Here is a 19,552-nt window from a genome sequence, read left to right on the forward strand (position 1 = left end):
GATTTGTTTTGGAATATAAACCATAGATGTTAAATAGTATGTTCATAATACTCCATTTCTTTGGTGCTAAAATTATTGCTTGTTGTTAAATTTCTGCCTTTGCTTGTCACAATGTTGCTTTCCACATTTCTGGAGGCTGGACCTTCCCTTCCTTTGTAGTGGGAGGAGTTTCCTCACTTGCTTTTGTGTGAACAAGGACACTAAATGGGATTGAGTGTCCTTGTCTTTCCACCCCCATTATTTTTCCTGTTTTCTTTTTGCTGATTTACCAAACTCCTCTGTATTGTCTTTCTTTGAAGCTTAAGTTGCTGGGGTTATCCATACATCTTCCAGTTTCTTATCTTTTTTAGTTTCATGGTATTCCCTTTCAGTTCCGTGTTTTCAATTTTAAAGGCACTTTCTATTATAATGGTTTCATCTACTTATAAAATATTTGATCAATTCAGTGTCATTTTCTTTTCTTTTCTCATTATCACCTTTTTCTTCAGCAATGTATAAAAATAATATGTTTGATCTAAATGTCTTTCCTTTTCTTTTCTTTTCACTTTAATTTTTTTTCTTTGTTTTAATTTCTGTTTTTGGGAATGGTTAACAACCTACTAGTTAGCCTGTGTCTGATTTATTTGTTTCTTTATTTTGCTTTAATATTTCTGAGAAGTTTGACTCCACTTCACTCTTTACAGTTTCTTTTGTTATGCTTTGTTTTCTCTAAAATGTTTACTATCATTTTCTTTGTCATTCAATTCTTTGTATACTATGTTAGTCCATGTTCATTTCCCCCTCATTGAGGCATCAACTCTAAACTCTATGTGGATTAACAAGATTTTCTTTTGGGAAAAAATACACTGAACTGATCATGATCTGATGTTTGTTAAATGTTCTTTGCTACTGAGTGTTTTGTATTGCTATACTTATAAACATTTGGCATGGAAAAAAAATAAGAAAATAGTGGATAGCTTTGTTATCCTTTAACTGGAGTCGTGGTGTTCAAATTCACATATAACCATATCTCTTGTATATATAATGCTGCAAACTTACTTTAAACTCATGTGTGTAACTGCAGGTACGAAGGTCTATGAATCGTAACGTGGCATCTGTAGTAGCTGCCACCAACTGTGTTGATGGAGCTGCCATTGCAGTCAGCACCTGTCAGGGAGGAAATAAAGGAAAACTCATAATCAAAATTTGAAAGTGCTAGTAACAGGTTCTATTTACAAAGTTTAATTTCAATTTTCTCCAAACTCAGCAGCATGAAAAAAGAAAATAAACTTGCAACTATGATATCCAACTTACAGTGACTGGGCTGTGACGCAAGGAATCCAACTGCTTTATGCAGGCACAAATAAATGGATCCCACACATGGACAGTTGAATCACATGAGGCAGCATACCTCATTGAGTCAGAAAAAGCAACACCAAAAACGGATTTCTTGTGACCTGTATATGTCCACTGAGTGCTAACATGGGCATTACCATCACCCTGTTAAAAAGATATCAATCAGTTGAAAAGTAATCAGAATTTGTAAAAGCTTACATGGAAAATACAACAGAAAAGTCATGATGTTCTTACACACTGCACCAAGAGAGATGTAATGGAATGGAAAGGCAAAAAAAAGAGCATTTGATGAATTTCTCTTACATGAATCTAGGGTTTAATGAAATGAATACCAGAAGGCATCCAGAGTACTAATCTTTATTAGAATTAAAAAATTCAAGGCTTGAAATATGCACACCCACACCCACACAAATATATAGAATATATACATATATGTATGTATATATATGCATATATATACATATATGTATGTATATATATGCATATATAATACATATATACAAATATATATATATATATATATATATATATATATACATACACACACACACACACAATATGCATATATGTATATATATACACATATATGTATATGTATATATATACATATATAAGTTTATGCATATATATATATGTATATATATATATGGTAGAAAAACCCACAATGCAAAAAACTAGATTTATTGGAAATAAGACTACAGTTTTGAAACCCACTTGGATTCTATCTTCAGGTCTGAGGAGGAATAGGAGAGAAGTATAAAAAAGAGAGAGGAGAGGCAACACAGCAACACGGGTGAGGACAGACGAATGAAAGTGAAGGGAGGTCAAATCAGGTTAGATGATCAGCCAGACTATGCACAGGGTGGCCAGCATAAGGGAGAAGACGGAGAATGTGGCAAGTGAGGACACTATCGGCAGGAGAAAAAATGATGTTCAAGATGTTATTAGGCAGCAGCTTTAAGAAGCAGGATTTTACCAGTCTGCAGGTGTGGATATTAGCAGAAGGAAAGACAATTTGTGCCGCTGACCAGTCCACCTGATGGCCTGTGTCTCACTGATGGCAAAGGAGGGTGTTATTGTGTCCCCTGGATACAGCATACTTATCTTGAGACAGATGCTTAGTGAGACTGTTGCCCGTCACACCAAAGTAATGCTTATCACAGGAGGCACAACAAACAGCATAGGTGCCCACCTTCGAGGTAGAGGGATGACTGGTGTGGAACAGGTGGTGACAGAGAGTGTTAACCTGGTGAAATATCAGCTTGCAGTTGAGAGGGTGAAGAGGGTGACAGAGAGAGTAGATCTCAGTGTAGGGCAGGCTGAGGAAGGGCAGGTGAGGAGTCTCTTTAGGAGAGGTGTTGTGGATGACATGAGGACCACTATCAAGTTACCCTTGTCTGAAGGCACAGTGATGATCTATATATGTGTGTGTGTGTGTGTGTGTGTGTGTGTGTGTGTGTGTGTGTGTGTGTGTGTGTGTGTGTGTATGTGTGTGTGTGTGTAATATATATACACGTATATATGTTCATATATATGTATATTTATACATACGTATATACATACATATGTACACACACACATATATATTATACATACATACATATATATGTATATATCTATATATATACATAGCATATATATGTGTGTATGTATGTATATATATATGCATATACACACACACACACACACACACACACACACACACACACACACACATATATATATTATATATAATATAATATATATATATATATATATATATATATATGTATATATGTATATGTGTGTATGTATATGTTATGTATATGTGTTATATAATATATATATATATAATATATATATATATATATATATATTATATATATATATATATTTATATATATATATATATAATATATATATATATATATATAAATATATATATATATATATATATACATATATCATCATCCTCAAGGGGATAATGCCTCCGGGGGTGCATGGCTGCATCCACACTTCACTTCCAGCCATGAGGGTCTCTCATGGTGAGCCTCCAAGTGGGCCCTCAGCCCATCTCTAACTCCAGACAGGTCTGATCTAGCTGCCAAGCCATGACCTCCTAGGTCAGCCCATGGGACTCATCCACCTAGCATTGTCTTACAGAGAGACAACCTAATGGGCAGGGTCATCCACAGGGAAACGAGCTAGGTGTCCATATAGTCTGAGTTGGTGATCCTGGATTATGCAAGTAACAGGTCCTATGCCAGTCTTACTGTCAGTTGGACACATGGTCCTGCCAACTATACTTCATGATCTGGTGAAGAGACTTGTTACAAAAGGCATCAAGACAAGACTCCAAAGCACTAAATATTGTCCAGGTTTTGCTTCCATAGAGCAAAGTAGTGTGTGTGACCGTATCCTAGCATTTCGAGTAATTGTGGAATGCCATCGTGAGTTTGGTCGTGGTTGCTTGCAGCCTACATTGACCTCAAAAAATCATCTGATTCAGTGCATCGAGAAGTATTAAGCAGTATTAAGCCCTTGAAGACATGTAGCTTGGTTATCAACAATACATAGCAAGACCGGATGTACACTTCACACCTATGTCCAAGCACGCAGCCCTTCTCCTTGGGCAGGACGCAGATGTCACCGGCTTTCTCTTTTCGCACAGGAACAAACATCCGTCCTCAAAGGGAACCGCTGCATAAAAGGACACGTCCGTAAGGCAGAGAGAGACACAGCAGACAGCCCAAGCCACACAGGGTCCCCACTCGTCTCCACCCGGGGACACGGGGGTCTCTTGGGGGTCTCATATCTGTCTTCAAGAATAAACCAGCAAGCTAAGCCCCTTTTCACTGACCACCCAAGTCCATCTCTCGTCTCGCTCACATCTGGTGACGCGGTGCTCCTAATCTCTCGTGTCACTCATATTCTGGTGGCTTGCGGTGGCCACTCGCTTACATCTGGCGATGTGGTGCTCGCAACTCACGTGTCGCTTACATCTGATGGCAGTGGTGTTCAAGAACCTCACAACGCCGACGCATATTCGCCTACCACCTCGCTCCTCGCCGACGCCTGTTGCCGATCCAAGCGAAGTGCCTCCCCGCCTCTTTCAACGCCCAGCCATCGCTACCAAGTCCTCTTCGATCATGCCCACCCGCACCATGTCTGTCCTACTACTTCGTGCTCACCACTCACGTCTGTGCTACCCTCCTGACGAAGTCGCTGAAGATGTATCTTCGCATTCTACGCCGCCACACTCGCCAACCCAGCTCACCTGCCTCGCTAATTCTTCGCGAACCCTCGTCAACACAGCCAGGATGTCGCAGTTCTATCCAGCACCAACAATCTTCCTCGTTACTATTAAAAGTAAGTGTACCTATTAGTGCCAGAGTAACTATTGACCTCCCTATACCCACCCACACCTTGCATACAAGTTGCCTTCTTTCAAATTCAAGTACACGCCACTCTACGAACGCACACTACTAACTCTATTGTGACATCTATAAATAGTGAAATCTACCTGAGCCGGGGTGACACCCATTAATCAAGGAGTTTGGCTAGGCAGCGTGACATCTATAAATAGTGAAATCTACCTGAGCCAGGGTGACATCCATTAATCAAGGAATTTGGCTAGGCAGCTGCTGACCTCCTGGGTCATGACCTCACCTTCGGCGATAACGAGAAACGCCTGGAGGGGGTAGCCGAGGGCAACAGCTGTGCCCCCACGCCCTAGGCTGGAAGTGACCCAGAAATACCCAAAGGAATCAGTCCGAGTCCGTTCCTTGAACCGCGAACACCTTCCCTCCAACCCGTAGGAGCTGACGCCGCCTCCGCCACGTCTACCGCGACAAGATCCCTTTTAATCTACGTGTCTGTTCCCTCAATAAAGCTGAGAAACAGATACTGAGTTTTCCTCTGGACCTGCCAGATAATATAGTGGTATTCTAGTATCATTCAAATTAGAGACCATTATAGCTGGTGGCAGAGCAGTGTGACATCTATAAATAGTGAAATCTACCTGAGCCGGGGTGACACCCATTAATCAAGGAGTTTGGCTAGGCAGCGTGACATCTATAAATAGTGAAATCTACCTGAGCCGGGGTGACATCCATTAATCAAGGAATTTGGCTAGGCAGCTGCTGACCTCCTGGGTCATGACCTCACCTTCGGCGATAACGAGAAACGCCTGGAGGGGGTAGCCGAGGGCAACAGCTGTGCCCCCACGCCCTAGGCTGGAAGTGACCCAGAAATACCCAAAGGAATCAGTCCGAGTCCGTTCCTTGAACCGCGAACACCTTCCCTCCAACCCGTAGGAGCTGACGCCGCCTCCGCCACGTCTACCGCGACAAGATCCCTTTTTAATCTACGTGTCTGTTCCCTCAATAAAGCTGAGAAACAGATACTGAGTTTTCCTCTGGACCTGCCAGATAATATAGTGGTATTCTAGTATCATTCAAATTAGAGACCATTATATCTATACTACATAACATCTCCCTGTCAACCAGTGTTTTTTTTAACACAATCACACACTGAGAACAAACCTAAGTGACACGCACCCTCACTTCACACCTCATTCCCCAGCTCTAACCATCCCGTAATTGATGTATTGTGTTTGTATTTTTCTGTTTATTATAATTTTTATCCTCAGATCGCACAATTTAGCATATATCATTTCTCTCAGAACAAATGAGTACCTTCAAGTTTAATTAATTATTGTTATGTTTGGCTGCTCTCATCATATTATTCATGTTTATTTGTGTTGAATTAATGAAATTATCTATTTTTTTCTCTTATATGTTATTCCTATTAGTAATCACTTCATTACTTCTTGCGTATTGTTACATTCTGTGTATACACTATATCGTTCTTTATATCACTGTTCTTCATACTTGCCGTGCTAATCTGTCGCTCGTTCACACGTAGATTTCGATCACCTGACTATCCTCTTATTTACCTACCTGCCCGCTCTACTCGGAATTCACTCTAAGATTGCGTATTTTACTATGTGACATCCCTATGACTAATAATTGAACCCAAATCTCTTTTACGACATCCTCTCGAAGTTTGATATCTTGTCCTCAGTAATGCTGGAGTTTATGCTTCTTTAGTTTAAGGTTTGGTGAATATGTACTGATGGTAGTATCTCCAGTTGCAAATAATGGCAATACATTGGAGACACCATGCTTTATATAGGCTTACTCGGTTAAAATCACCGCAAGTTAATTTTAAGCCCGGCTCATGGCCGTAAACGAAGGAACCCTGCGCCCGCCGCACCGAGAATTACGCTCATACGATTGAAGTGCAGAGACGCGCACTGTTGATTTTCCGGCTCATGGCCGTAAAGGAAGGAATCCTGTGTCCACTGCACACTTACGCTCATACGATTGAAGCGCCGAGGCGCGCACTGTTAGAATTAAGTTCAGGCCCAGCTGCCTATGTGTTCGAATCATATATACTTGCCTATTTACTCCAAAGATATGGAATTCTTATTCAATTAACTTTTCTGTCTTCAATATGATGGTACCTTATTGAACTCGCTACTTGACACGGCCTTCTTGTGACAAACTCTCCTTATTATGCTCTCATTTTCTCGCAATTTAGTAAAGTGATTGAAAAACACATTATCATCCTCCTCCTTAGCCCTTTTACTGGCCTGGTACACTTATATTTCATCTTCTGAAGACGATTGACCCTCCTCGCTACTGAATGTTGCACCTCAGTGCGAAACCTCTGCCACACCCGCTACCCTGGCACGCGACGGCCTAGCGACTCTCGGATCACCAGGAACCATCTGTAGATACCAAACAGACCATCTACTGCATCGTTTCAAGCGTTACAGTCGGCTCGAGGACGAGCCTTGCGCGTAGCCGAGCGATATCAACAATACGTAGCAAGACCGGATGTACACTTCACACCTATGTCCAAGCACGCAGCCCTTCTCCTTGGGCAGGACGCAGATGTCACCGGCTTTCTCTTTTCGCACAGGAACAAACATCCGTCCTCGAAGGGAACCGCTGCATAAAAGGACACGTCCGTAAGGCAGACAGAGATACAGCAGACAGCCCAAGCCACACAGGGTCCAGCTCCACCATCTCGTCCTCCACCCGGGGACACGGGGGTCTCTTGGGGGGTCTCATATCTGTCTTCAAGAATAAACCAGCAAGCTAAGCCCCTTTTCACTGACCACCCAAGTCCATCTCTCGTCTCGCTCACATCTGGTTACGCGGTGCTCCTAATCTCTCGTGTCACTCATATTCTGGTGGCTTGCGGTGGCCACTCGCTTACATCTGGCGATGTGGTGTCGCTTACATTGGTGCTTCTGCATAGCTACCAACATCTCCAAATGCTTTTGTTAATCAAGTTCATGGCCCCTGCTGCCAGGCCAACCTGTATTGGCCTGTATTGGTCTGACAGCCCAGAGATATGGACTATGCTACCAAGGTATGCAAAGCTCTCTATGACTTCAAAGTCCTCACCATAAACATGGATCAACTGAAAGGGTTCCCCTAACAGGCCCCCAAGTCCTGAATCTTGGTCTTGGTCCAGGATACCCTTAGGCCAAAGGGTTTTGCCTAATTGCTAAATGCATCAAGAGCTGCCACCAGTGACTTCAGAGATTCAGATATGATAGCAAAATTATTGGCAAAGATATTGCCCACTGTTGCTCCACAATGACTTTGGACAGTAGTTCTACCCATTATCCAGTCCATGCAGGTGTTAAAAAGTGTTGGGTGCAAGAACACAGCCTTGCCTCACCCCTGAATTCACAGGGAAGAAGTTCGACAGGCCCTTCCACACTTTACAGCACTTTCATTACTGATATATAGGCTTGCAATTAGGCCAATAATCTGTGTCAAATTACCCAAAGTCTCAGAATCTCTCATATTAATTCTCGATGCACTGAATCATATGATTTCTTGAGGTCAATGTAGGCTGCAAGCAACCCACGACCAAACTCACGATGCCATTCCACAATTACTCGAAGTGCTAGGATACAGTCTATTGTGGACTTGCCAGGAGTGAATCCAGACTGCTTCTGCCACTGGTGCCTTAGTAGGTGGTTGCAGATCCATTTCAGAAGAATGTGGGCAAAAACCTTGCCTAGTATGCTGAGCAGTGTAATGCCATAGTAGTTACTACAGTCCCAACAATCCCCTTCTCCTTTCAGAGAGGGATAACCATGCCCCTCAACAGGTCAGGGGAATGGAACCAGACTGCATGCAAGCCCTGTGCCATAGGTTCACCCCCAGCCTTTAGCAGTTCAGCAAGTATATCACATATGCCTGCAGTTTTCCCAAACTTCAGTTTAGAAATCACCATCCCAACCTCAGTTAGGGTAGGAGGTTCTTCGCTGATGGGTGGGTCTGGCACAAGAATTGTGATACCACTTACATCCAAGCTAACTGTTGGAGAGCCTACCTGTACAGCTGCTCAAAATGCTCAGCACAATGTTCACAAACCCTAACATGATCTGAAATTATCTGCCCATCCACTGAGTAGACTGCAGTTATCTGCAAGGAGGGCTTAGAGTTCAGCTTTTTCAGGTCTTGGTAGGGAGGCCGAAGGTCATTTACCAAGACATGGCTTTCAACCTCCTCAGCAAGATTCCTGATGAACTGTTCCTTGTCCCTTCTCAGCAGTATCTGAGCCCTATGCACTAAAGAGCGACGCAAGTCCTGATTAGCTGAACCATGCGACATACTTCAGTGCCCTCCAATGTCTCCAGGGAAATGAAATTTTGCCTTGCCCTCGGGCGTATGCCATTGGACTCTTGCGCTGCTTCGAGTATTTCCCGCTTCAAGGACCCTCACAGAGCAACTGGGTCCGTCAGGTTATCAAGTTCTGTGAATTGATCAAAGACTGCCGTGGTGAACCCACAGGCACACTCCTCCTCCCTCAGTCATACCCAAGTGAAACACCCTAGAGTGGCCAATGGAGAGATGAGGAATTTTGAAGTGGGCCCGTAGGGTAGCCATTACCAGTATGTGTGTGTGTGTGTATCTACATATATGTATATAAATGTGTGTGTATACATATACATTTGTATATATATATATACTCACACACACATACACAACACTTTTATATATGTATATGTATGTATGTATATGTATATATATATATAAATAAATAAATAAATATCATCATCATCATCATCAAGGGGCTAACGCCGACGGGGGCGCATGGCCGCATCCACCCTTCGCTTCCAGCCACGAGGATCCCTCGAGGCGAGTCTCCAGGCAGGCACACGGCCCATCTCTAGTTCCTCACGTCAGGTCTCGTCGAGCTGCCCAAGCCATGATCTCCTAGGACGTCCCACAGGTCTCCTCCACCCAGGGTTGTCTCGCAGAGAGACAACCTGGTGGGCAGGGTCGTCCGTAGGGAGGCGAGCTAGGTGGCCATATAGCCTGAGTTGGCGATCCGGATTATGCAAGTAACAGGTCCCATGCCAGTCTCACGGTGTAACCGCGCGTTGGACACGTGGTCCTGCCAAACTGTACCCCATGATCCGGCGAAGGGACTTGTTACAAAAGGCATCAAGGCGAGACTCCAAGGCACTGGATAGCGTCCAGGTTTCGCTTCCATAGAGCAAAACTGGAAGTATCAAGGCCTTGAAGACACGCAGCTTGGTCCTTCTGCATAGGTACCGACATCTCCAAACGCTCTTGTGATGAGTTCATGGCTCCTGTTGCCAGACCAATCCGTCTACTGACTTCTGGTCTGGACAACCCAGAGATATGGACTACGCTACCAAGGTATGTAAAACTTTCTGTGACTTCAACGTCCTCGCCGCAAGCATTGATCGACTGAACGGGTTCCCCTAACAGGCCCCAAAGTCCTGAATCTTGGTGTCCAGGAGACCTCTAGGCCTAGGGGCTTCGCCTCATTGCTAAATGCATCAAGAGCCGCCACAAGTGACTCCAAGACCTCAGATAGGATGGCAACATCGTCGGCAAAGTCAAGGTCCGAGACCTTAATATTGCCTAGTGTTGCTCCACACTGACTTTGGATAGTAGCTCTGCACATTATCCAGTCCATACAAGTGTTGAAAGTGTGGGTGCAAGGACACAGCCTTGCCTCACCCCTGAATTAACAGGGAAGAAGTTCGACATACCCCCACCACACTTTACAGCACTTTCAGTACCAGTATAGAGGCTTGCTATCATGCCAATAATCTGTGTCGGAACTCCCCTGAGCCTCAGGATCTCCCATAGCGATTCCCGATGCACCGAGTCAAACGCCTTCTTGAGGTCGATGTAGGCTGCAACCACGACCAAACTCACGACGGCGTTCCACAATTACTCGAAGCGCTAGTATACGGTCTATTGTGGACTTGCCAGGAGTAAATCCAGACTGCTCCGGTCTCTGGTGCCTCAGTAGGTGGTTGCGGATCCGTTTCAGAAGAATGTGAGCGAGAACCTTGCCTGGTATGCTGAGCAGTGTAATGCCACGGTAGTTGCTACAGTCCCATCGATCCCCTTTCCCCTTCCAGAGAGGGATGACCACGCACCTCAGCAGGTCAGGGGGAATGTCCAGACTGCCAAATGGCAGTCAGGACTGTATGCAGGCCCCGAGCCATAGGTTCACCCCCAGCCTTTAGCAGTTCAGCAGGGATATCACATATGCCTGCAGCTTTCCCACTCTTCAGCTTGGAAATCGCCAGCCTAACCTCTGTTAGGGTAGGAGGTTCCTCGCTGATGGGTGGGTCCGACACAGGCACTGAGACATCGCTTGCATCCAAGCTAACTGTTGGAGGATCCACCTGGTACAACTGTTCAAAATACTCAGCCCAACGTTCACGAACCCCAACATGATCTGAGATGATCCGTCCATCCGCTGATCGGACTGCAGTCATCTGTGAGGAGGGCTTAGGGTTCAGTTTTCTCAGGGCTTGGTAGGCAGGGCGAAGGTCATTTACCAAGAAATGGCCTTCGGCCTCCTCAGCAAGATTCCTGATGAACTGTTCCTTGTCCCTTCTCAGCAGTGTCCGAGCCCTACGCACCATGGAACGACGCAAGACTTGATTCCCATTCAGCCGAGCCTTGCGACACGCTTCAGTGGCCTCTAATGTCTCCAGGGAGATGGTATTCTGCCTTGTCCTTGGGCGTACGCCAATGGACTCCTGAGCTGCTTCGAGTGTTACGCGCTTGAAGGACTCCCACAGAGCAACTGGATCCATCAGGTTGCTGGTTTCTGAGAATCGGTCAGAGACTGCCGTGGCGAACCCACGGGCAACCCCTCCTCCTCCCTTAGTCTGTCCAAGTGAAACACCTTAGGGTGGCCACTGGAGGGACGGGGAGTTTTGAAGTGGACCCGCAGGGTAGCCACAAGCAGCCTATGGTCGGTGCCACAGACTCAGCACTCCGGTAAAACCCTGCAGTTCTGGAGGATCCTCCATCGCGTGCTGACAAGAATGTGGTCGATCTCCTTGGCCACTGTACCCGTATCGCTGTACCAAGTCCAGCGATGCGAGTTGGAGCGCTGGTACCAGGAGCCAGAGATCCTCATTTTCTGGGACCTAGCAAAGTCCCGGAGAAGGAGGCTATTCTCGCTGCTGGGATCAGCTCCCGAGCCATGGGGGCAGACAGACATCTCGTAGCCAGCTCGGTCACAGCCGGATACCGCATTGAAGTCGCCCAGAACAATGCGAATGTCTCGCCGGGGGCAATCGTCTGCCACAGATGCGAGTTTGGCGTAGAACGCCTCTTTCACATCGGTTTATGTACATCGGTAGGAGCGTATACAGCAATAAGAGACATGAAGCCAAAAGCATGCTTCAGTCTCAATGCCATGATACGCTCATCAACCGGTGTCACCTCGACTACCGCAGGCTGAAGTCGACTGGAGATGGCTATGGCTACACCCTGGAGGTGGTGACCATCGCTGCGGCCCGACCAGTAGTAGGTGTAACCACCCACACTGATCGTGCCGCTACCAGGTCTTCTCACCTCTGAGAGGGCAGCCACCTCAACTCCCAGTCGCTTCAATTCCCGCGATAGCAGAGGTAACGCTCATCCTGCCGCAAGGACCGGATGTTCCAAGCGCCTACCCGGAAAGCACGCCTGAGGTTAAGCCTCGGGTGGTCACTCCGGGTGCACGCCACCTCTGCCGCCCCCACCAACACAGCCCCATACATAAATATATATATATAAATATATATATATATATATATATATATATATATATATATATATATATATATATATATATATATATATATATATATAAATATTCATATATATGTACATCTATGCATATATATGTATCTACATGTTTACATATATGAGTGTGTGTGTGTGTGTGTGTGTGTGTGTGTGTGTGTGTGTGTGTGTGTGTGTGTGTGTGTGTATATATGTGTGTGTGTGTGTGTGTGTGTGTAAAAGGCAATGAGTGTCTATGAACAATGGTTATGACTGGTTAGCAGTGACAGTGGTTATCACGGCTTGACTCTTTATTATGAAAAGTTCTACACAGTGAAGGGAGAACACGAGACAATGTCTTGGGTAAGCGCTGGGCGCAGGGTCGCGGGTCTGGTCAACCAACCCAGAGGGGCGAAGGCTGGACTGATTTTATCGCATCAACTGCTGAACACGAACTGAAAGGTCAGACGAGACGATAAAATTGTCATCTACACCCTCACTGAGTCAATGGTTCTAAACTTGACTTAGAGCCTCTTGGTTTGTTGTCTAATGGGTTACACAAATTATACTTATGTACATGCCATATTGCTTAGCCACTTACTCACACCTCGGCCTCGAGGCACTTTAGATTGGCCTTAAGGGGTAACCCAACTTTGCCTGGTCATCTCACTCTCGTGTGTATTGTCCTTGGTCCATCCTCGAGGCTGCTCGTCCATGTTGTCCTCTTCTTCCTGGTCCTTGGTGTAAACTATCTGTCCTTGACGTCCACACGTCCTCGAAGATCTCGCACAGGTCTTCCGTGACTTAGGATTGGTCTAGACTTCCTCGCAGTCCTTGTTCAGGTTTAACTCGGCGGTGTACTCATCCACACATCCTCGCAGATCTTGTTCAGGTCCTTCTCAGCTGCATACTCGTCCATACGTACTCATAATCTTTGTCTGCATTTATTGGTGTCTGGGCAGGAGGAGTCCTCTTCGGCATCTCAGGGCGGCTGATATCTGTGTTGATGAGGTCCTGGAGTTTGACTAGATCTGCGGGCATCCAGGCAGGTGGCACCCTTCCACAGTATCCTAGGGCAATTGGTACCTGCACTGGTGAGTTCCTGGTCCTTCACTGGATCTATGGGCATCCTGGCATACGATGTCCTCTTCCACTAGAACATCCTGGTCTGCAGGCTTCTGGCAATCTTCCGGTGATGTCCTTCCTACAGCATCCTAAGGTGACTGTTTCTGCAGCAGGGTCCTCCTTTGGTGCCATGTCGGATATCATCAGTCCCACTGCTATATATAGTCAGGGAACCAGATCATACACGTAAGGGCCAAGAGAGTAAGAGAAAAAGAAAGGAAATAGAGAAGAGGGGATGTTGGTGCAGTTTTTAATTTTTGTTTTTATTTTATTTTCATTTTTTTTTCATTTTGTGTTTTATTTCACAAAGATAAAGAAGAAAATAGGAGAGGGAGATGTCAGTAGCAATCCGCATGGAAGTAGCTTGAGCTACCAACTGTCTCTGATAGATATGAAAGTAGATAAGGGGAACGACAATAGCAATCCGCAAGGATTTACTTGAACCAGTTGTTGTCACACAGAGAAGAAATGTATGTAAAATAAGAAATTGTATTTCTTGTAGGAGTCATTCGTCATGACTGACAATATCACAGGCAAAAGATATACATCATAGATCTTTATGCCTGCAACTGCGACAGCAACAAACCCTAAGTAAGTGTGTGTGTGTGTGTGAACGGCAGAGAGCGTGAATGAGTGAAAGTGAGAGTGAACTCACACAGAAAATGTATCACAAACATGATGATTAACGTTCAATATGACAAAACTGAGATAAATTAGCAATGTTATTAATACAATATTATTTCAACTACCACAATGAATTCAACATTTAATGATATGTAGCAGAATGTACGCACTAGTGAATGGTGACGTGAAAGAATATTCGCAAGCTTTCTTGCTAGCAAATCTGCTCGGGGTCAGAAATTCTGAACTGCCGAGGTAGCCATGTCTAGCTATGCCTGTCAGATCCTATACCCAAAATGCAGTAGAATGAAGTGAACTGAGCTGGGAAAATCTATAAATAACCTGCTCTCTTCTGTGTATCTGTGATGGGTGCTCGTGACATTCCCTATGGGTATCTATCATGAATCACATGATCGCTTGGGATTTACCCAAAACATGCAAGTGACTTCTAGAGGGTGAGAAAGGTGTGATTAATAAGCGAATAATGATTCTAGCTTAAACCCTAGTCCTACATTAATTAAAGGATGTAACTGCGGGTCGCACCGACTTGAAAGTTACCGATCGAACAAATAACTTCGTTTTACTTGTACCCACTATCGTAACGTCAGAGCGTAGATCTATTAGGTGATTTACGCAACTCCAGGTTATATCGGATATCCCTGTGCACTGTGATATGGGGAAGATCCTAATGCTATACTTGAAATAATATATTTATATAAAATCAGGTTAAAAGCTCCATTTTAGTGCTAATAGAATGTGTCACCAATGAGCAATGTAACAATGCTACAGTTATCCCCATGGTGTCAGTAACAATAACCAAATTATGGGAAAAACAAGCGGTCATTTCTTGGCCCTTTCCATGTCCTAACCGACCAGTAGTGAAGGTATAAGTGCGGTCAGGTCAAGACAGGAAAACGTGTTATGAGAAGAGAAATAAATGGTATGATATTTGTAATAAAGATAAATTCACAAACACGTTAAATGCGTTGCAGTTGAAACAATATAAATCTCTAATAACGAGAGAAATTAACTAACTACTTGATTAATGAACGATATTCATGTCTGTTGACCACATACTGTGATCACACAGTAATGTGATCTAAAGTCAGAAGAATTGTGTGAGAATGTGCCATTTGCTGTCACTAAGCACTTTTAACCAACATAACCAGCGTGAGAATGACTGCACATATGGCTTAACACATTTATGGGACAAGAAGGAAAGGAAAGAGGCCCAAAACGTGTACTCACGTGGTTTTGTAGACATGGTTGTACTGTGGAAGCTGGTTGAACGAATTCCAGAAACTGTGTGTTCGTGTTGCGAGCCAAAAGGACCACCCTGCCACCAGTTATAAGTCTCTGAACCTTGTACAATGGCTTGCAAGGGTAGTTATGGTTGTTATGATGGCTTGACTCTTTTTTTGTGAAGAGTTCTACACAGTGAAGGGAGCACATGAGACAATGTCTTGGGTAAGCGCTGGGCATGGGGTCACAGGTTTGGCCAACCAGCCCTAAGGGGTGAAGGCTGGACTGACCTTATCACGTCGACCGCCGAACACGAACTGAGAGGTCAGATAAAATCATCTTCTATGCCCTCACTGAGTCAATGGTTCTTAACTCGACTTAGAGCCATGTGGCAACCAGCCACGTGGTCAGTTGTCTAATGGGTTACACAAATTATGCTTATGCACACGCCATAGTGTGTGTGTGTGTGTGTGTGTGTGTGTGTGTGTGTGTGTGTGTGTGTGTGTGTGTATGTGTGTGTGTTTATGTCACAAACACACACACACATAAACTCCTATATCCACACAAAAAAGGAAAAAGCAAAGAAAAGAAAAAAGAAAGAAAGAAAAAAAAAAATCTTCCACATCACCTTATCATTACTAAAGTATCATACCTGACTTCTTAAAGACCAAAGTTTCACAGTTTTATCTTTGCTACATGAGATGAAAGAATTCTCATTATCTAGCACATGGATGGACTTCACACTGTTTGTATGACCAGTAAATGTTTGTAGCTTGATCTGCTTGAAGTTAAACCTAGCATCCTGTTCACTTCTTCCAATTTCATGTTCCCAGTAAGCCAGCCAGTTGCCTCGTAGATGCCTGTAATATGAAATTATAGTCATTCAAATAAAGTCTAGTTTTGGTTATTTTATTCTTCTTCTATTTCAAATACAACACATTTATTCATGTTTTTTGTGATACCTTCCATTTACTTTTTTTGCTTTACTGTTGTAGAAATAATCCCCTGCAATGCAGATGATTTTTCCTAGTATTGCTAATGTAAAGTTTTTAATATTTAGTTGCTACAATTCTGAAGTCTCTTGTTCTTCGAGTTTAACAGGATTTATATCTCTATGTTTTTACTGCCAATAATACTACAACAAAATAACATGTCTGGTATTCTAATATGCTAAATGACAGAACTTTTTCAACCTACCTTTGAGTATTATCCATTTTTCCACCTGTATATTTTGAAATATCAACAGTTGTTGCAAAACCTATGGAAGGGGGAAGTTCTGACTGAGGGGTAATAATACTATCTGGAGCATCCTGGAAATAAATGCAATGTGCTACATAAAATTTTCTAAACACTCTTATTATTACATATATCCCTTATCTAGGTTGTATTACTGACTTTGAAATAAAATAGTTTAGCAAAGTTAAACTTATCATTTCCTAACTACACTGTAAAGAAAAGTGCAGTCTTTCTGATATAATATATGCCTTCCTTATAACTTCCCTTTACCCTGTTTTTACAAACCTTTATATCAATTCTATTTCCAGTGACAGCCACGTTAGTTCCTCTGTTGCTTGGTCTCCGCCCACCTAGATCTTCACTAGGGGTAGCAGAACAGTTCATAGCCAAACCATCATCTGTCAATACTGTTTCACAATCAGATACACTCTCACTGTTCAATTTTTGAAATAACCAATGTTCACCTAATTACTTTCTGAACAACAGTCATTTTACCAACACCTGTCAAAATGAATATACACATTTTACAGAGACAATTATTGAACCAAATGAAAATCATCCTTCAAACATATAAGTATTTCAGTGGTTGAAATGAACATTAAACATACCAGCTGCATGGTGAGCCTGATTGTTTTCATCATACTGTAGACATAGAGAACGCAACAGGTCATGGTTAGGTAGGGTAGTTTCCATGTAGGAAGCTCCTAAGAACCTGCACAATGGGACATAGGACAGGTAGGCCAGTTCTGGAGTCAGGACCTGCTTTAACTCCTCTATTGCCTGTTGAAAATGTTATAGTTAACCCTTTGCCGACGGGTGGCATGTAAGTACATGCCATGGTGTATGTATGGACATGCCACGAGTTTTTTTTTGTTACAATCACGGCAAAATATTATTTTTCTGCCACTGAAAATGTGATTAAGTCATTTTTAACACTTTCTCTAAAAAAAAAAAAAAAAAAAAAAAAAAAAAAAAAGATTTCAACTCCATGATGCCACATACTGCTTATTTTATTCAGATTATAGAGCAAATAATAATCAAATATGGAGTCTATATAACTACAAAAATATCCTTCAGTCTTGATTTATCAGGAAATATGGCAAATAGAGACTTTAGAAAATAATGATAACTGAAAATACAACATATGCTCGTAGTATTACGAAGAAAAGGCAAGGGATGCTGGTATTTGGCATGAGCAGTTGAGCATGCTAGGGTGACGATATAAGCCCCCGGCAGCGGGGCCCGGGCCACTATGAATACTACCCATCGGGAAAGGGTTAAACAATAAAATTTTTGGCCAGAGCTTGGATAAGAAGGGTATCTAGAAAGATACTATAGTTTCAAAGTTCTTCAAGGCATATTAAATAGTTCTGGTAAATTGTGTGCCAGGGATCTTCATGCAGAGATATAACCTTCCACAGCTGGCTGAAAACTCAATTTTTCCTATTTTTGTAAATGAAGCCAGCAGGAATGGTGAGGCATGGCAAATAATTACTACAATCACTGAACTAGCATGACATGGTTTCACAGTCATTTGAGTGTAGCAAACACCTACTTTGGTAAATGTGGCAGTTTAAGCCCCAAAGTGTAACAGCTTTAACCAATGCCATTAACCAATACTATACAATTTTCTTCAGCTAATGTTATCTTACAAGTCAAACTTGCTTAAAATTAATTAAAATAAGATTAAGAATTAATATAAACACCAAAAATATAACTGGCAACATAATCTGGACTTTCTTACTTTGGCTTTAACTGAGTCAGTACTGGATCCAGGGGATGCCTGAATGCCTCCAGGAGTTCCCTCCTCACTCCCACCCAGAAGTTCCTCAGCTTCTAGTGATCTGTGAGATAGATGATCTTAATGAACATTTCCAATGTATGGGTTGTATTAGTTCACATGATGTTTCATTTCTTATAATTAATAACTGCAGTATATACATATAGTTTTTTTTTTTCACAATGCAATAATCAAATATATTAATATTTTAGGTCAATTGTTTCTGATTTGTAATGTACACAATAATCATCAATAATCATTTGATTACATGATGAGCTGCTACTTCCTAAAAGTTAAATATAAAATCATCATATCTATCCTATAAGTCTTTGCAAAAGTTACAAGTCCCTTGAAAAAGTTTTTACCTAGGTGATGCACCGAGCTGATTTGAACTGCTGTGGCATTTATCAAAGGCTGTCATTAGCCTGGTTATGGTTGGCATTAAAATGCTCTTACTCATCTCACGTCCTACTCTCAGAGCCATGATGAAAAGGCAGTCAATGACCCTACAGGCTAGAACTCCTCGTGCTGTTCCACCATGAGGGAAGTTGACTTTGGTGGATGACAGAAGGCGAATAACAGGATACACAGCATTACGGATAAGAGTTTCCTGAAACATATTATTACATTATGTTTACAATAAACTGCAAACAGAAAACTCTCTCCATGGATGGAAAAAAATCACAACATTTACTTGTACTATGATAAACATGTCCTATAATTATTTTTGGTGTGAAGAGACATATTTTTGCTATTCTCTATACCTGCAAGTGCTCCATAAAGGTGCTATCTGTCAGGTAGGGAAGAAGGTGCTGCAGCAAGGCCATAGCGCCTAACAGCCCTCCTTCCATTGTAGCAGATAGCTTGCGTCGGCACGAGGCAACGAGCTCACATATATGACACAGATACTGGAGAAGAATGACTTGTTCTCCATACAGACCTATGATTGGAGAGAATTTATTAAAAACAAATTTTCACACAGACTGTTTATAAGCTTCTGCTATTAGAATTGTAAAGAAAGTCTATTTTCAGGTATATTCCAATACAATCCAGCTTAGTAATAAATTTGCATTAAAAATATTTACAATAC

At 42.8% G+C, this 19,552-nt stretch overlaps 1 protein-coding gene across 1 annotated transcript in view; it reads right to left on the reverse strand.

Moving 5' to 3' along the window:
- LOC119577076 (WD repeat-containing protein 81-like) overlaps positions 1-19,552 on the reverse strand; it is a 72,417-nt gene that overhangs the window by 12,373 nt on the left and 40,492 nt on the right. Inside the window, 9 exon segments of the mRNA XM_037924754.1 lie at positions 1,039-1,146; positions 1,294-1,479; positions 16,099-16,306; positions 16,644-16,756; positions 16,968-17,089; positions 17,291-17,462; positions 18,427-18,526; positions 18,828-19,072; positions 19,227-19,402. Coding sequence (XP_037780682.1) covers positions 1,039-1,146; positions 1,294-1,479; positions 16,099-16,306; positions 16,644-16,756; positions 16,968-17,089; positions 17,291-17,462; positions 18,427-18,526; positions 18,828-19,072; positions 19,227-19,402 — 1,430 coding nt within the window.

The sequence above is a fragment of the Penaeus monodon genome, chromosome 9 (assembly GCF_015228065.2).
Source record: "Penaeus monodon isolate SGIC_2016 chromosome 9, NSTDA_Pmon_1, whole genome shotgun sequence".
Taxonomy (NCBI): domain Eukaryota; kingdom Metazoa; phylum Arthropoda; class Malacostraca; order Decapoda; family Penaeidae; genus Penaeus; species Penaeus monodon.